The sequence below is a fragment of the Manis pentadactyla genome, chromosome 11, assembly GCF_030020395.1.
Source record: "Manis pentadactyla isolate mManPen7 chromosome 11, mManPen7.hap1, whole genome shotgun sequence".
Lineage (NCBI taxonomy): Eukaryota > Metazoa > Chordata > Mammalia > Pholidota > Manidae > Manis > Manis pentadactyla.
Window position 1 is genome coordinate 24840407 of NC_080029.1, and position 19737 is coordinate 24860143.

The 19737-nt window shown below is 38.6% G+C and overlaps 1 protein-coding gene across 3 annotated transcripts in view; it reads left to right on the forward strand.

Moving 5' to 3' along the window:
• SPTLC2 (serine palmitoyltransferase long chain base subunit 2) overlaps positions 1–19737 on the forward strand; it is a 120846-nt gene that overhangs the window by 34989 nt on the left and 66120 nt on the right. For all 3 annotated transcript variants that reach the window (XR_005030429.2, XM_036913039.2, XM_036913038.2), the window contains exons 3-6: positions 1087–1241; positions 2679–2827; positions 7220–7344; positions 19414–19507. Coding sequence is in view for 2 of the 3 variants with exons in the window: in XM_036913039.2 (XP_036768934.2) it covers positions 1087–1241; positions 2679–2827; positions 7220–7344; positions 19414–19507 (523 nt within the window). In the remaining variant the exon portion in view is untranslated. The remainder of the gene's footprint in view (positions 1–1086; positions 1242–2678; positions 2828–7219; positions 7345–19413; positions 19508–19737) is intronic.

The window sequence follows — 19737 nt, forward strand, 5'->3', positions numbered from 1 at the left end:
ACTTTCTGATTCTGCTCAGCTTTCAGGAGATTTTATCTAATGTAAGGTTTATTTAGCATGTTAGAGTCCAATGTCATAGAAGGCTATTAATCTTAAAGTTCTATATAATCTTGTTTAGCAATGAAAATCTTTCACAGAATAAGGCCTAAACTTTGAATGTTTTGATAAACTTATTTAACAGATTAATTTAGATTGGCATCAAGCTCAGATCTGAGGGCTAGGAGCAGTGGTTTGCTGACTGTAGTAAAACAGTAATAGAGTTTTCTTTTTGCTTGGTTTATTTTATCTTTAGGAGTTGAAAAGGTCTCATGTGATCTGGTCACGTTGTTCTGAGCAATGGTCATACCACATGGGACATCATAACATTATGCACTCATTTTTAGCTTCACTGAGACGTTATTTTTTACAGACTTAAGTTTTAGTATAACTTAATCTCCGGGAGGAGAGGAAGGGCTTTAAGTCCCCCTGGTCATGGGAATTCATCTTGAGAATCTTTTTTTCTTTTTTAAAATTTTTCAAAAACTCCTATCCAAGGAAAGAAACCTGAGAAGGTGTCTTTCTATATAATCTGCCTTTCAGTGTTTCTTGATTTTTCATTCTCCTTTGGGTTCGTTTCATTTTGATCTTTGAAAATATGCAGAGGATGGAATCTTAACTTCGGAATTATTTTTCTAATTTGAAACTGGAAGCAGGGGTTTTTAATGGCATTTCTTCCACTATATTACTAGGGTGGGGGCAGAAGAGCAGTCTTTTTGAGGTTATTAGGAAGGAATACTGGGAAGGTTTAATGACAGAATTGTACAACTAAGGTTTATTTTTATGAGGCCTACTTCATTAAGTTAAATTCTTTGGTTCAACATTCATGCAGTCAGATAGTTAAATTTGCAATCATTTCATATAGGTCAGCCATCAAAGCCAAGTTGTTTTAAGATAAACAGAGAACTGGTGCCTTTCCAAATGTTTTCCATATCAGTTAATTCTACATAATTGACTTCTCCTTAAGTGCTCTTGCATAACAGAAAGGGAAGTTGTAAAAATTTTAAAGTAGCTCAGTTAAATTTACAGTATTTCACCATTTGTTGGCAGGACTTTGTGTCGTTGTATCAAGATTTTGAAAACTTCTATACAAGGAACCTCTACATGAGGATTAGGGACAACTGGAATCGACCCATCTGTAGTGTGCCTGGAGCCAGGGTGGACATCATGGAAAGACAATCTCATGATTACAACTGGTCATTCAAGTGAGCCTGGTTGGGAAATTATTTCTTGACAACAATAAAAAAGAATTTCTTCACTTCAAAAAATATTCTATTGCAGATTGAGTCATCTGTGAAACAGGAGTAGAAGCTGAGAATACACGATTAGTTTCCTTGAATATTGTCCAGTGTTTCTGAGATTTTTATAATACATTTTTCTATTACATTTGATACTGTGTTAGATCATAGTTGGAACAAAATTTGACTTTAAAAACGAAATGAAAAAACAAAGAAAAACTGTCTTTTTATTATGTCATTTACCATAATCAAGTATCTGATATTTCTGAATATTTTGATTTCTCAAATGATTCAAGGATAGATGGAGTGTTTTTATTTACGTGGATTGACTAGATAACTTTTTATATTTGTAAGCTTTAATTTGGTGGACATTGCACAAGTATTACATAGTTGCATTGTCATTATTTAATATTAAAAAAATTTATTTAAAAATACAGGTAAACCATAGTCACATTGTTATTGAAGATTTAAAAAATTTATTTAAAGATACAGATAAACTGAAGATTCCCCATGACAACTAACTTCTGCACAAATCCCTACTGCACAGAGGTGACCATTGTTGTCTGTTCATTGTGTGTCATTCTTCCAGATGTTTTCGGTGCAGTATGTATATACTGTATCTACTGGGGTTTTGGGAAGGTAGTTTCTGATTTTTACAAAAATGGGATCATTCTATAAAAATCATTACACATCTTGCTTTTTTAACTTGCTAACATATTGGTAACATCCTTCTTCTATATATTCACAGCAGACTCCTTATGGTGACTGCTTAGTATTCTACACAGTATAGATGTATATCTTGCATAGCAAGTTGGGGTACATCATCTGGTCTTAACCCCAAAATCTCAGAGTTAAAGCAGCAGTTATTTCTTGTCCACACTTAATGTCCATCTTAGGTTGGTGGGCCTCTGAACCATGTTGTCCTCTCTTAGTAGCCCAGGCTGACCTTCACCATGTAGAATATCACTGGTCCATGTGCCTGGGGAAAACAAGGTAAATAAATTGTGTAGTAACTCTTAACAGATCCTTATGTATATATCCTTTCATATGAGTGTGAGAATTGCTGAGGCCAAGGGTGTGCGTATCTTTTAGTGGATAAATACTGCTAAATGGTCCTCCAGAAAAAAGTACTCACTGATATTCTTATCTACAATGTATGAGACTGTCCTGGCCAACACTGGATATGGACAGTTTTTAAATATTTATCACTATAGATGAGTGAAAATTGATATTTCATTTTTCCATTTTCCTAATTGGTTGTGAGTTTGAGCTGCTTTTCATCTAGACCATATTCTCACTACTTCTTACATATGGTGCTTTTTTTGTATTAACAATATATTTACTATCACATGTAAGTATTAGATTTGCTCATTTTTCATGAACTTTTATTTTGTTGAAATACAGGTACACAGGGAATATAATTAAAGGTGTTATAAACATGGGTTCCTATAACTATCTTGGATTTGCACGGAATACTGGATCATGTCAAGAAGCCGCTGCCAAAGTCCTAGAGGAGTATGGAGTTGGAGTGTGCAGTACTCGGCAGGAAATGGGTGAGTGTGGGCATGTTTGGCCAGCAGATGTTCTTAACTTTTCACTCAAAAGGGAATAACACTGAGAAGGAGCTAGAATATTAAAAATCCAAATACACACTTTGCTGTGTAGTTTAGATCAGGCAAAGAATGCTTTATTTTTCTGAAATGCTGATGATCTTTATGCTTTCAACACATTTTGAGACATATTAATCTTTTCCGTTATCTTATACATACAGAATATCTCTAGAAAAGTTCCATATGTATTTGTTTCATTTATAACTTTTTGTTGACTTTACTGGATTTTGCAAATGATAGTGGTTAACAGTGTCACTAGTCCTAAGCCCATGAGCATATAAGGGTTAGTCTGTTTCCATACTGGTAAACTGGGACTATAATTCCTACCTTTTGGGCTGTAACAAGAATTAAATAGGCTAATTCACATAAAGCACTTGCAACATGGCAAACACTCAATAAATATTGACCCGTTTTTTATTATTATGTCTGAAAATGTTAAGGTGAACAGATTCATATAGAGATTAAGTTTATTTTAGTTCAAAGGAAGACTGCAAATTCTCCCATTTTGTTCCAGACAATTGATAACCATCAAAGTTACAGAACCATAGAAGGCAACTTTATGAATATGTACTATATTCCAAAACTTAGTGGATTAAAACAATGATTCATTATCACTTCTCATGGGTCTAGAGATTGGCAAGTGCAGCCAGGCTGTTCTCACTCAGGGTCCCCAGTGATGTAGTTGGGGGAGCACTGTGCAGTGTTGACACACAGTAGTCATACTTTACATCTTTATGGCATTTCATATTTAATAAATTGCTTGGAGGTATTTGATCCTCACAACAGTGTCATGAGGTAGGTAGAGCAAATACTATTATTTGTATTTAACAGATAAAAAACATGCACAGAGGTTAAATGACTTGCTTAAGCTTTAAGGACACACAGCCTCCAAGCTTAACAGTCTTCTTTCTCTGCACCTTTTCTCTCTGCATGTAGCCAGTATCATTGATCAATCTTGTTCTGTCCTTAAGGATTTGAGCACTGAAGTAAAATCACAATGCAAAGTGAGGGAGGTGCTTTTTTTTTAAAGGACATGTTAAATTTGCTGGTTATACAAAGCCAGAGTAATCAAGACAATTTGGTACTGGCAAAGAACAGACCCACAGACCAGTGGAACAGAATAGAGAGTCCAGATATTAACCCAAACATATACCAGTCAGTTAATATATGATAAAGGAGCCATGGACATACAGTGGGGAAATGACAGCCTCTTCAACAGCTGGTGTTGCAAAACTGGACAGCTACATGTAAGAGAATGAAACTGGATCATAGTCTAACCCCATACTCAAAAGTAAATTCGAAATGGATCAAAGACCTGAATGTAAGTCATGAAATCATAAAACTCTTGGAGGAAAACATAGGCAAAAATCTCTTGGACATAAACATGAGCAACGTCTTCATGAACATATCACCCTGGGCAAGGGAAACAAAAGCAAAAATGAATAAGTGGGACTATATCAAGCTGAAAAGCTTCTGTACAGCAAAGGACACCATCAATAGAACAAAAAGGCATCCTACCGTATGGGAGAATATATTCATAAATGACAGATCCAATAAAGAGTTGACATCCAAAATTTATAAAGAGCTCACGCACCTCAACAAACAAAAAGCAAATAATCCAATTAAAAACTGGGCAGAGGGGCTGAACAGACAGTTTTCCAAAGAAGAAATTCAGATGGCCAACAGACACATGAAAAGATGCTCCACATCACTAGTCATCAGAGAAATGCAAATTAAAACCACAATGAGATATCACCTCACACCAGTAAGGATGGCCACCATCCAAAAGACAAACAACAACAAATGTTGGCGAGGATGTGGAGAAAGGGGAACCCTCCTATACTGCTGGTGGGAATGTAAATTAGTTCAATCATTGTGGAAAGCAGTATGGAGAGTCCTCAAAAAACTGAAAATAGAAATACCATTTGACCCAGGAATTCCACTCCTAGGAATTTACCCTAAGAATACAGCAGCCCAGTTTGAAAAAGACAGATGCACCCCTATGTTTATCACAGCACTATTTACAATAGCCAAGAAATGGAAGCAACCTAAGTGTCCATCAGTAGATAAATGGATAAAGAAGAAGTGGTACATATACACAATGGAATATTATTCAGCCATAAGAAGAAAACAAAACCTACTATTTGCAACAACATGGATGGAGCTAGAGGGTATTATGCTCAGTGAAATAAGCCAGGCGGAGAAAGACAAGTACCAGATGATTTCACTCATCTGTGGAGTATAAGAACAAAGAAAAAACTGAAGGAGCAAAACAGCAGCAGACTCACAGAACCCAAGAATGGACCAACAGTTACCAAAGGGAAAGGGACCCGGGAGGATGGGTGGGAAGGGAGGGATAAGGTGGGGTGGGGAAAGAAAGGGGGCATTACGATTAGCATGCATAATGTGTGTGTGTGGGCACAGGGAAGGCTGTACAGCACAGAGAGGACAGGTAGTGATTCTACAGCATCATACTACGCTGATGGACAGTGACTGCAATGGGGTATGTGGGGGGAACTTGGTGGTTCAGGGAGTCTAGTAAACATAGTGTTCCTCATGTAATTGTAGATTAATGATACCAAAAAAAAAAAAAGTGCTGGGTTGAGACCACCAGCTTTGAACCAGAAAAAAAAAAAATTTACTGGTTAATGGACAAAAGGCAGTGTAATTTATTTTCAACTGTTTTCTTTAAAGTCTGCTCATAAAAAGCATGTGAAGTTGGAAAGACTGTTAAATAACTGCCACTATTTATTTTTCAATGTTATTTTCTTTTTTTATCTTTATTTTTTATTGAAGTATCATTGATGTGCAGTCTTATGATGGTTTCACATAACACTGTGTTTTCAACATTCACCCATATTATCAAGTCCTCACCTGCTCTATTGTGGTCACTGTCCATCAGGGTAGTAAGATGCTGTCAAGCCCTTACTTGTCTTCTCTGTGCTGCACTGCCTTTCCCGTGACCTACCTATATTGTGATTGTGAATTATTGTGTCCCTTAATCCCCTTTTCCCTCCCACCCACCCTCCATAACCCCTCCCCTTTGGTGACCACTAGTCCTTTCTCAGTGTTTCTGAATCTGCTGCTATTTTGTTCCTTCAGTTTCGCTTTGGTGTTACACTCCACAAATGAGTGAAGTCATTTGGTATTTGTCTTTCTCCACCTGGCTTATTTTACTGAGCATAATACCCTCTAGATCCATCCATGTTTGCAACTTTTTTCTTAAACAATCTTGTTTGTGTGAAAGTACAAGTTAAATATCAACATAAAGCAATGATAATTTTATACAAATCTGTTTTATGTGGTCTTCAGGTATATATAAAAGCTTCTCAGTTTGGTTATTTGTGAAAATATCAATACCAGGTTGAATTACTATCTATTGGCAAAGAGCTCTAAAAAACTTTAGCATTTCCTAAATTGAGATCACCTAAACAATGGAAAAAAATGAACGGGCAGTATATTCATAAACCAACAAATAATTTGGCTGTAATGTAAAACACCACACCCACACAGCTGCTGTACATGAACATTATGCCTAACAGACTCACACGCACGGGTATATATGTGTGTGCATGCATGTAAATACACAAATAGGCATGTACCCACACATCCACTTATAAAACAAAGCCTAATGATAAGCTTCTTCCAGTTCCATATTCAGCTTTGCATTTTTCTTACTTCATCAGATGAATACCTTTTTCTCAGCAAAGGGGCTTTTTGACTTGTCTTTTGCTACATAACAAACCATTCCAAAACTTAGTCACTTAACACAGAAACTTACCCTTATTTGCTTGTGATTGCAATTTGGGGAGGGCTTGATGTTTATTTCAGTTCCCTGTGATTTTGGGTAGGTCTTTGTGACTGAGGATTAGAGTATCCATGGTGCCTTCACTTACATGCCTGGCACCTCAGGTAGGTGCTTGGATAAGAGGAAGGCTGACTGAACCCTGCACCCCCCTTACATAGTCTCTTACCCTGCAGAGCCCCTTTCACTCCATGGGCTCTCTTTACAACAGGCTATTTAGACTGTTTTATGTGGCAGATGACTTCAAATGTAGAAGAGCAGATGTTGCCGGGTCGCTTAAGGCCTAGACCGGGAACTGACATGGGAGAAATTGTTGGCAGTCCTCTTTACAGAAATTCCACTGCAGGTGCTGAATCTGAATTTGTTCAACTACTGTATTCCTCATTAGCCATTACTCTTCATAATACTAACTCCTTCATAGACTTTAGTCTTAAAATATATAACATGTAGACTGGTTTCTTTTATAAAATAGTGAGTATTTCTTAAATTTGGTATTTGGTGGTACTGACTTTGTTAACTTCTTCACACAGGAAACCTGGACAAGCATGAAGAACTAGAGAAGCTTGTGGCAAATTTCTTGGGAGTAGAAGCTGCTATGGCATATGGCATGGGATTTGCAACAAACTCAATGAACATTCCTGCTCTTGTTGGCAAAGTAAGATGGTCTGTCATTTATGAAGACGCCCTTGTATATGTCTTTTGTTTTGTAAAGCACTTGGAACAAGCCAGAAGCTGTTGTAAACTTTAGACTGAACATAGATTACCTGAAGATATTTCTACCACAAATTATTGGATAAGTGTATCCCATGGAGATTTATGTCATTTGAAGATTTCTTGTTAGAACCACTGATCCTTTGCTGTCCTATTAGATGACTCCTGCCTTCTTCATTTCATGCAATGTTGAAGGGGATTCTAATAAATGAAACCTCCTAAAAGACTAAACTTATAGAAGAAAGAATGTTTAGTTTGAAAAGTTATTTAGTAGGTGGTTTTTCCTAAGTTAAAAAATATGAAAATATGTAGGTATCCTAATATTTGTTCTTGCTGTCATGCATGTTCCTCAGAGATATGTGGGCAAATCATGTGTACAATATGTGTAATACAGGCAACAATATAGGTTAAAATTCCACCAGTGACATAAATCTGTGATTATTTGGCTTCACAGTAATGATAATACATTGCTATCCTGCATTTTGGCTGTATAAATCTGAGATTCTTATTTGGAATTTCTCAGAATTTTTCACACTATAGGGTTGAATAACCTCATCCCACTTCTCCTTCTATGCTCAGAAACTAACAATCATTATCTAGAATTAGAGATCTTGTATATAGATACAGAAGATAGTACCTTGAAGATTTATCTTTCACATCAAACATTGTAGTTACAATGTTATTCAATGTCATTTAATCCATTAATGGTGGCAACTAATCCAGTTTTATATTTCTTTGTATCTGATATTAAATTCTTATTTGAAGTGGTTGATTTTTCAGCTTAAAGGCAGGGGAGACAGTATATTAACATGTGTTCTGGAAGCAGAAGCTTTGTATTGAATCACTGTGCTTGTGACCTTGGGTATGATTTGTACCTCCTCTGAATGGGAGTTTCCTCATATGTAAAGTAGGGATAATAATAGTTCCTGCCTCAAAGATTTGTTGTAAGGATTGAAAGGAATAATGTGTTTAAAACCCTTAACATAATGTCTGAAACATTAAGCATTTAGATGTTAACTGCTGACATTTAAGTTTTATTTCATTTTTGAACCAAGGATATAATAGAGTCTCATAGTAGATTAGAAGAAAAAAACAGATTGATACATAGAAATGGTGAATAAGGCTCTCTAAAAAGGAAGTGATAAACAGAAAGAACACAATTATATTGCAGATCTTGTCAGGGAAAAAAAACTAGCTGGGAAGAGAAGAAAATAAACCTATGTGCAGGGAAAGGTGGGGGGATACCTTTTAAAGTAGAATGAAATGCCAAGAATGGTAAATAAAGGATTTGAAGACTTATAGAAGAGAAATTCAGCATCTCCTAATTTTTTTCCCAGTTTCTCTCACTTTTCTTCCAATTTTAACACTTTTTTTCAAAGATAAATGTAGACTCAATGAAGAGTTACAAAAGAATACAGAGTTCCTATATACCCTTCACTCAGCTTCCCTTTATGTTAGCATCTTACCTAACAGCGGAACATGATCAAACTTAAGAAATTAACCTTGATCAATACTATTAACTGAAGAACGGAGCTTATTTCAATTTTACGACTTTTTCCATTATTCTGTTTCTAGGATCCAGTTGCATATCCACGTTGCATTTAGTGGTTGTATCTCCTCTGTCTGCTCCAATCTGTGACAGTTCCTTCTTTTTTTGTCTTTCATTACCTTAACTCCTGAAGGAAGAGTTGTTCTTTTAAGGAAGAATTGCTGCCTCTCCCCTATTTATCATTATAGATTTATGAATATTTTCTTATTCGGGTCTAACATGATTCCTTTTTATTCTGTTGCTCCAGTTGTTTCAGTGTTGGCCATCTAGAGACTGGTCATGACAGGTGCTCCCAACTTTTTTACCTATCTTAGCCTTAGTGTCAACTAGTTCTCCATGGAGCCCTGATTCCTTTTATCAGAGGATGATATTTAGAAACCAAGGTTGGGTGTGTTTATTACTACTAGGGTGTCACTGCTTCTTCCTCCTCTATGTACAGAGCTAGAAAAATGTATGCATGTATACCTCTGCGTGCATGTGTGTACATACAAATTTTAAAACTACCAGTCCCTATTGGTACCTTCAACTCTTCTCTTCATTTCTAACTAGGTGGTTTTTTTCTCTTTTAATAAAAACTTTACATACAGTAACAATTTCAGGAAGACAGCTGCTGTTAGACAAATTTCTTAAGTATATTCTGTAATACACAGTCATATATATATGTGTCTGTCCTCTGCCTTTTATTTTCATGAGAGCATGCTGATAACATTCTGCAACTTTCTGTTTCCATCTAATTGGATATTTTGAGGCCATTTCTGGCAGAGAAAAACCTGTTTCTGAGTTAAGATCTTAGAGGTTGAAGGGCCCCATGAGATGTGAAAGAGTAAGAACCAAGAGCCTCTTCTTGTTGCTTTGCAGAAACCCATGTTTACATGTTAAACTAAAGCATGTTCAGGAATTTCTTTTTTTTAGCAAAGCAGTCTTTTATTCATTTTTTATTTTTTAATTTTGCTATCATTAATGTACAAATACATGAACAACATTATTATTACTAGACTCCCCCTGTTATCAAGTCCCCACCACATACCCGATTACAGTCACTATCCATCAGCATAGTAAGATGCTATAGAATCACTACTTGTCGTCTCTGTGTTATAATGCTTTCCCCGTGTACCCTGTCCCCCCACATTATATGTGCTAATCGTAATGCCCCTTTTTCCCCCTTATCCCTCGCTTCCCACCCATCCTCCCCATTCCCTTTCCCTTTTGTAACTGTTAGTCCATTCTTGGGTTCTGTGAGTCTGCTGCTGTTTTGTTCCTTCAGTTTTTTCTTTGTTCTTATACTCCACATATGAGTGAAATCATTTGGTACTTGTCTTTCTCTGCCTGGCATATTTCACTGAGCATAATACCCTCTAGCTCCATCCATGTTGTTGCAAATAGTAGATTTTGTTTTCTTCTTATGGCTGAATAATATTCCTTTGTGTACATGTACCACATCTTTATCCATTCATCTACTGATGGACACTTAGGTTGTTTCCATTTCTTGGCTATTGTAATAGTGCTGCGATAAACATAGGGGTGGATATGTCTTTAAAACTGGGCTCCTGCATTCTTAGGGATAAATTCCTAGGAGTGGAATTCCTGGGTCAAATGGTATTTCTATTTTGAGCATTTTGAGGAACCTCCTTACTGCTTTCCACAATGGTTGAACTAATTTACATTCCCACCAGCAGTGTAGGAGGGTTCCCCTTTCTCCATATCCTCGCCAACATTTGTTGTTGTTTGTCTTTTTGAGTTGGGCATCCTAACTGGTATGAGGTGATATCTCATTGTGGTTTTAATTTGCAATTCTCTGATTATTAGGGATGTGGAGCATCTTTTCATGTGCCTGTTGGCCATCTGAATTTCTTCTTTAGAGATGTGTCTGTTCAGCCCTTCTGCCCATTTTTTAATTGGCTTATTTGCTTTTTGTTTATTGAGGTGTGTGAACTCTTTATATAATTTGGATGTCAACCCCTTATTGGATATGTCATTTACAAATATATTCTCCCATACTGTAGGATGTCTTTTTGTCCTACTGATGGTGTCCTTTGCTGTACAGAAGCTTTTTAGTTTGATACAGTCCTACTTGTTCAGTTTTGCATTTGTTTCCCTTGCCTGGGGAGATATGTTCATGATGAAGTTGCTCATGTTTATGTCCAAGAGATTTTTGCCTATGTTTTCTTCTAAGACTTATATGGTTCCATGACTTACATTCAGGTCTTTGATCCATTTCTAATTTACTTTTGTGTATGGGGTTAGACTATGATCCAGTTTCATTCTCTTACATGTAGCTGTCCAGTTTTGCCAACACCAGCTGTTGAAGAGGCTGTCCTTTCCCCATTGTATATCCATGGTTTCTTTATCATATACTAATTGACCATGTATGTTTGGTTTACTATCTGGACCCTGTATTCTGTTCCACTGGTCTGTGGATCTGTTCTTGTGCCAGTTCCAAATTGTCTTGATTACTGTGGCTTTGTAGTAGAGCATGAAGTTGGGGAGCATAATGCCCCCTGCTTTATTCTTCCTTCTCAAGATTGCTGTAGCAATTTGCATTGGTTCTGTAGATTGCTTTATGCAGAATGGCCATTTTGACAATATTAATTCTTCCTAGCCAGGAGCATGGGATGAGTTTCCATTTGTTAGTGTCCTCTTTAATTTCTCTTAAGAGTGTCTTGTAGTTTTCAGGGTATAAGTCTTTCACTTCCTTGGTTAAGTTCATTCCTAGGTATTTTATTCTTTTTGTTGCAATGGTGAATGAAATTGTTTTCCTGATTTCTCTTTCTTCTAGTTCATCATTAGTATATAGGAAAGTGACAGATTTCTGTGTATTAATTTTGTATCCTGCAACTTTGCTAAATTCAGGTATTAGTTCTTGTAGTTTTGGAGTGGTTCTTCAGGGTTTTTTATATACACTATCATGTCATCTGCAAATAGTGACAGTTTGACTTCTTCTTCACCAATCTGGATGCCTTTTATTACTTTGTGTTGTCTGATTGCCGTGTCTAGGACCTCCAGTACTATATCGAATAACAGTGGGGAGAGTGAGCATCTCTGTCTTGTTCCCGATCTTAGGTGAAAAGCTTTCAGCTTCTTGCGGTTAAGTAAAATGTTGGCTGTGGGTTTGTCATATATGGCCTTTATTAAGTTGAGGTACTTGCCCTCTATATCAATTTTGTTGAGAATTTTTATCATGAATGCATGTTGAACTGTGGAGATGATCATGTGGTTTTTGTCCTTCTTTTTGTTGATGTGGTGGATGATGTTGATGGGTTTTCGAATGTTGTACCATCCTTGCGTCCCTGAGATGAATCCCACTTGATCATGGTATATGATCCTCTTGATGTATTTTTGAATTTGGTTTGCTAATATTTTGTTGAGTATTTTTGCATCTGTGTTTATCAGGGATATTGGTGTGTAGTTTTCTTTTTCTGTGGGGTCTTTGCCTGGTTTTCATATTAGGGTGATGTTGGCCTCATAGAATGAGTTTGGGAGTATTCCCTCCTCTTCTATTTTTTGGAAAACTTTAATGAGAATGGGTATTATGTCTTCTCTGTATGTCTGATAAAATTCTGAGGTGAATCCATCTAACCTGGGGGTTTTGTTATTGGGTAGTTATTTGATTACCACTTCAATTTCGTTGTTGGTAATTGGTCTGTTTAGATTTTCTGTGTCTTTCTGGGTCATTCTTGGAAGGTTGTATTTTTCTAGGAAGTTGTCCATTTCTCCTAGGTTTTCCAGCTTGTTAGCATATAGGTTTTCATAGTATTCTCTAATAATTCTTTGTATTTCTGTGGGGTCTGTTGTGATTTTTCCTTTCTCGTTTCTGATTCTGTTGATGTGTGTTGACTCTTTTTTTCTCTTAATAAGTCTGGCTAGAGGCTTATCTATTTTGTTTATTATCTTGAAGGACCAGCTCTTGGTTTCATTGATTTTTTCTATTGTTGTGTTCTTCTCAATTTTATTTCTTCTCTTATCTTCATTATGTTCCTTCATCTCCTGACCTTAGGCCTCATTCATTCTTCTTTTTCCAATTTCGATAATTGTGACTTTAGACTATTCGTTTGGGATTGTTCTTCCTTCTTTAAATATGCCTGGATTGCTATATACTTTCCTGTTATGACTGCTTTTGCTGCGTCCCACAGAAGTTGGGGCTTTGTGTTGTTGTCATTTGTTTCCATATATTGCTGGATCTCCATTTTAATTTGGTCATTGATCCATTGATTATTTAGGAGCATGTTGTTAAGTTCCATGTGTTTGTGAGCCTTTTTGCTTTCTTTGTACAATTTATTTCTAGTTTTATACCTTTGTGGTCTGAGAAGTTGGTTGGTAGGATTTCAATCTTTTAGAATTTACTGAGGCTCTTTTTGTGGCCTCGTATGTGGTCTATTCTGGAGAATGTTCCACGTGCACTTGAGAAGAATGTGTATCCTGTTGCTTTTGGATGTAGAGTTCTATAGATGTCTATTAGGTCCATCTGTTCTAGTGTGTTGTTCAGTGCCTCTGTGTCCTTACTTATTTTCTTTCTAGTGGATCTGTTCTTTGGAGTGAGTGGTGTGTTAAAGTCTCCCAAAATGAGTGCATTGCATTCTATTTCCTCCTTTAATTCTGTTAGCATTTGTTTCACATATATTGGTGCTCCTGTATTGGGTGCATATATGTTTATAATGGTTATATCCTCTTGTTGAACTGAGCCCTTTGTCATTATGTAATGTCCTTCTTTATCTCTTGTTACTTGATTTGTTTTGAAGTCTATTTTGTCTGATACTAGTACTGCAACACCTGCTTTTTTCTCCCTGTTGTTTGCTTGAAATATCTTTTACCATCCCTTGACTTTTAATCTGTGCATGTCTTTGGGTTTGAGGTGAGTCTCTTGTAAGCATCATATAGATGGGTCTTGCTTTTTTATCCATTCTATTCCTCTGTGTCTTTTGATTGGTGCATTTAGTCCATTTACATTTAGGGTGATTATTGAAAGATATGTACTTATTGCCATTGCAGGCTTTTGATTTGTGGTTATCAAAGGTTCAAGGTTCACTTCTTTACTACCTTACTGTCTAACTTAACTTGCTTATTGAGCTGTTATAAACACAGTCTAATGATTATTTCTCTCCCTTCTTATTCCTCCTCCTCCATTCTTCATATGTTGGGTGTTTTGTTTTGTGCTCTTTTCAGGAGTGCTCCCATCTGGTGCAGTCCCTCTAAAATACCCTGTAGAGGTGGTTTGTGGGAGACAAATTTCTTCAACTTTTGCTTGTCTGGGAATTGTTTAATCCCTCCTTCATAGTTAAATGATAATCATGCTGGATACAGTATACTTGGTTCAAGTCCCTTCTGTTTCATTGCATTAAATATATCATGCCATTGTCTTCTGGCCTGTAAGGTTTCTGTTGGGAAGTCTGATGATAGCCTGATGGGTTTTCCTTTGTAGGTGAACTTTTTTCTCTTTCTGGCTGCCTTTAATACTCTGTCCTTGTCCTTGATCTTTGCCATTTTAATTATTATGTGTCTTGGTGTTGTCCTCTTTCGGTCCCTTCTGTTGGGAGTTCTGTGTGCCTCCATAGTCTGAGCAACTATTTCCTCCCCCAGTTTGGGGAAGTTCTCAGCAATTATTTCTTCAAAGGCACTTTCTATCACTTTTTCTCTCTCTTCTTCTTCTGTTACCCCTACAATGCAGATATTGTTCCTTTTGGATTGGTCACACATTTCTCTTAATATTGTTTCATTCCTGGAGATCCTTTTATCTCTCTCTGCGTCAGCTTCTATGTGTTCCTGTTCTCTGGTTTCTATTTCATCAATGGCCTCTTATCAATGAAAATCTTATCCATTCTGCTTATATATCCTTACAGAGATTGTTTCAGTTCTGTAATCTCCCTCCGGATGTCGTCCCTTAGCTCTTGTATATTTCTCTGCAGCTCTGTCAGCATGTTTATGATTTTTATTTTGAATTCTTTTTCAGGGAGACTGGTTAGGTCTGTCTCTGGAGATCCTCTCTCAGGTGTTGTCTGAACTATTTTGGACTGGACTAAATTTTTTTGCCTTTTCATGGTGATAGCAGTGGTTGTAGGCAGGTTGCAGGTGTGTCAGCTGGGAGAAGAAAGTCCTTTCCTGCTTGCATGATGCCTTGCCCTTCTCCACTGCCTGTGTTGGTTACCCGCACTCCTGGAGCAGCCACCGAGTTAATCCCCTAAGCTGCTGTGGGTGGGGTCTCCGTCAGTGCAGCGTGGAGCTCTGCAGGGAGTGGCAGGCACACCAGGTGCGCTCCTCCGTGATAGTTGCGCCCCTGCTGGGCAGCTGTGTGCCGGGAGCAGCCTTTGGGTGTGGCCCGGGCGGCTGTGCGTCTGGCTGGGATTCCGGTCGGCTGCTGGGAGCGTGACTGCTCCTTCTGGCATCGCTTCAGGTGCACGCAGGCCTCTCCTGTGCCCCTCTTCCTCTCCCGCCAGTGGCACGCGTGTGCCACTTCCGGGCCGCTCGGTTGCCACTGCTATGGGTTCGCGCAGACCTCTCCCGGGCTCCTCTGGTGCCACTGCCACCGATGCGCACATGCCACTGCCAGGCTGCTCGGTGGGCTCGCATGAGCCACTCCTGGTCCCCTCTGGTGCCGCTGGCACACACGTGCTGCTCCTGATCCCCTCTGGCGCCGCCACCCCTGGCGCTCGCTGCACTCTCCCACTACTGGGCTGGTATGTCGGGGTCTGCGCCAGTTGGGGGAACGACTGGCAGGCTGCTTAGTGAGGGGCTTCAGAGCTGCGCTGCTACCCAGGTGTTTAGGGCGCCTATAGTTCCCCAGGATTCCCAGCTGCTGGGTAAGTGTGCCAGGATGACTTCGTCCAGGTGTGGGGTCCCTGTGTCTGTAAGACTTGCAAAAAGCACTCACTTTTCTTTTGTCTCAGGGGCGCCGATTGTGGGGACCTGCCCGCAGGTTTTGCTTTTCCGTTTCTCTAATATCCAGCACCCCGTGCACCTTGTGTCTCGGGGTGCGGATTTCTAGAGCTAGTTGTTTAGCAGTCCTGGGCTTTCACTCCCTCCCCATTTTGACTCCTTTCTTCCCGCTGGGTTCTGGGGTGTGGGAGCGTTCGGGTCCTGCCTGGCTGCAGCTTGTATCTTACCCCCTTCGTGTGATGTTGAGTTCTCGCAGATGTAGATGTATCCTGGCTCTTGTACTGTATCCACTGGTGTCTCTTTTAGGAATAGTTGTATTTATTGTATTTTCATAAATATATATGTTTTTGGGAGGAGGTTTTCACTGAACTTCTCATGCCACCATCTTCCTGTTATCCCTACTCTATGTCTTTTGATTGGTGCATTCAGTCCATTTACATTTACAGTGATTATCAATAGATATGTACTTATTGCCATTGCAGGCTTTGGGTTCGTGGTTACCAAAGTTTCAAAGGTAACTTCTTTAATAATAACTCTCTGATTCAGCTATTATAAACAGTCTGATAACTCTTTATTTCTCTCCCTTCTTATTCTTCCTCCTCCATTCTTTATATGTTTGGTGTTTTATTCTGTACTCTTTTGTGTTTCCTTTGACTGCTTTTCTGGATAGTTGATTTTATTTTTTGACTTTAGTTAGTATTTGGTTGGTCTGCTTTCTTTGCTGTGATTTTATTTTCTCTGGTGACATCTATTTAGCCTTAGGAGTACTTCCATCTAGAGCATTCCTTTTAAAATATCCTATAGAAGTGGTGTGTGGGAGGTAAATTCCCTCAACTTTTGCTTGTCTGGAAATTGTTTAGTCCCTCCTTCGTATTTAAATCATAATTGTGCTGGATACAGTATTCTTCGTTCGAGGTCCTTCTGTTTCATTGCATTAACTATATCATGCCATTCTTCTGGCCTGTAAGGTTTCTTTGGAGAAGTCTGATGATTGCCTTATGGGTTTTCCTTTGTAGGTCATCTTTTTTTCCTCTTTGGCTGCTTTTAATACTCCATCTTTGTCTTTGATCTTTGCCATTTTAATAATTATATGTCTTGGTGTTGTCCTCCTTGGGTCCCTTGTGTTGGGAGATCTGTGGGCTTCCATGTTCTGTGAGACTATTTCCTTCCCCATTTGGGGGAAGTTTTCAGCAATTACCGCCTCAGTAGCACTTTCTATTCCTTTTTGTCTCTCTTCTTCTTCTGGTACCCCTATAATGTGGATATTGTTCCATTTGGATTGATCACACTGTACTCTCAGTATTCTTTCATTCTTAGAGATCCTTTTTTCTCTGTGTTTCAGCTTCTTTGTGTTCCTCTTCTCTAATTTCTATTCCATTTACTGTCTCTTTTACTACATCTAATCTGCTTTTAAATCCCTCCATTGTATGTTTCATTTCAGGTATAGAATTTCTTAATGATTGAATCTCTGTCTGAAATTAGTCCCCAAGTTCTTGGAATATTTTTCTGTACCTCCATGAACATGTTTATAATTTTTATTTTAAACTGTCTTTCCAGAAGATTGGTGAGTTCAGTTTCATTTGGCCCTTTTTCTGTGGTTTGTGAGATTTTGGTCTGATCCAGTTTCCTTTGACATTTCATAATTCTATGTCGTGTCCTCTAGTGCCCAGAACCTCTAGTCTCTGGAGCTGCTCAGCCTCTAGAGTGAAGTTGGCAATCGTAGGATTGTGGTGCTGGTGCCTGGTGGGAGGAAAGAGCTGTTTCCTGTTTCCCAGCTGCAGTGCCTGTCTCCAGTATCAGAGCCAGTGGGTCAAGCACACAAACATAAAGCCTCTGTGCTTGGAGTCTCTAGCTGTTGTAGGTGGGGCCTCCCTGTGACTGGCCTGACGCCAGTGCAGTGACTGCCAGTTTGCGAGCAGGTGCCAGCAGGCCAGGAGGAAGGTGCAGCAGGCTGTGTATCACAGTGGCGGCCTAGGAGCTGAGCAGCCAGCCAGGGGTATGGAGCTCCTGAACCTCCTCAAAGTTCCCAGCCTGCTCTGTGGGCAGAGTGCGCCCAGACAACCTTGTCCACCTATCCCTTCTCCCGCGTAGCAAGCTCCGTGCAAACTCTGCCCCTTCAGCAGCACTCTAGCTGCTAGGAAGCTTCTCAGACCTCCCGCCTTTCCTTTGTCCCAGAGTGGCCAAATGTGGATCCCCATCCTCCACAAATGGCCAGAATCTCAGTCTCTCAAGCACTCCTCCTGTCCCAGCTCCCCAACCCCATCAACCTCCAGAGCACCACACAATGTAGGTTTGTGCTCCAAAGCAGACTTCCAGGACTGGGTGTTCAGCAGTTTTAGGCTTCCACCCCCTCCCCGCTCCATTTCTCTTTCTCCTGCCAGTGAGCTGAGGTGGGGGAAGGGCTTGGGTTCCGCTGGATCAAGGCTTTTGTATGTTACCCTGTTTCATGGGGTCTGCTCTATTCGTGAGGTCTGTGTGCAGTCTGGTGCAGCCTTCTTTCCTGTTGCTGTTTTAGGGCTAGTTGTATTAACTACATTTTCACACTATATGTGGTTTTGGGAGGAATTCTCTGTCTCACCTCTCACGCCACCATCTTGATTCTCCCTCCTGTTCAGGAATTTTAGGGCAAAACCAAGGTCTACATTCCTTGTCACTTGGGGAAAAGATTAATAAGTGGGATACTCATTGAACTCTATATATGCCTAGGAACGAGAGGAGGAATGTGCTATTTCCACAGGCATTACTTCCTTTGGCTACCTTCTCCCCAAACACTTTTTCCCATGAATAAAATAGTACCTCATACCATAACTCATGGAATTCTATCAAACCAACACAGCTGAAACCCTAGGAGGACTGTATGATATATCAGATTTTAGGTATAAATAAAAGCCTATTGCTATATCCTGAATATCTAAGTCAATCAAGGACTGAAGAAATTTAAAGTCTTTGGTTTTGCGTCTACTCCTACATTAATTTTTAAAAATTATATATATATGTATGTATATATACAGATGATCCTTGAAAAAGAATATACAGTTGAAAATCTGCTTATAACTTTTGACTCTCCAAAAACTTAACTGCTCATAGCCTACTGGAAGACTGGAGCCTTACCAATAACACAAACAGATAAGCATACATTTTTGCTTTTCATTAAAATATCCTATTATTTTTTGGCCAAGGTATTATACTATGATTTTGCTATGATTAACACATTATTTTGTATACTGTATGTATTGTATACTGTACTCTTAATGATAAAGTAAGCTAGAGAAAAGACAGTGTTTTTTTCAAATTGTCTTACATCTCCAAAAAAAGATTTCCAGTATATATATTGAAAAAAATCTGTGTATAAGTGTACTTGTGCAGTTCAAACCTATATTGTTCAAGGGTCAACTGTATATATATATATATATATACATATATATATATATATATATATATATATATGTACTTTTCTTCTTTTTGAAATTAATAGCTTTGCTATTGTGCAAGCTTTCCTTAATAAGATACAATTATTAATGATTTTAGCATTTTGTAATTTGTGTAACTAAATCTTTCTCTCCAGTTTCTTACCTTCCTGTGCTTGTGGTTTTGCAGGGTTGCCTGATTCTAAGTGATGAACTGAACCATGCCTCGCTGGTTCTAGGGGCCAGACTCTCGGGAGCAACTATTCGAATCTTCAAACACAACAGTGAGTTGTCATGGAATTCACTGTTTGCTGTAATGTTTAATATTCTTTGGGTTACTGACAGTGGTGATATCAGTTACATTAATAATAGAAAATGTAATGAAGCTAACGTAACAACATTTAAAATGTTTTTCTGGTCCAGCCTTTTAAAAAGTTAATCTCTTCCTCATTGGAATGAAAACAGAGGCTGTAGACAGTCTTTTGGTACAAAATACAACATAATCCTTTTACTA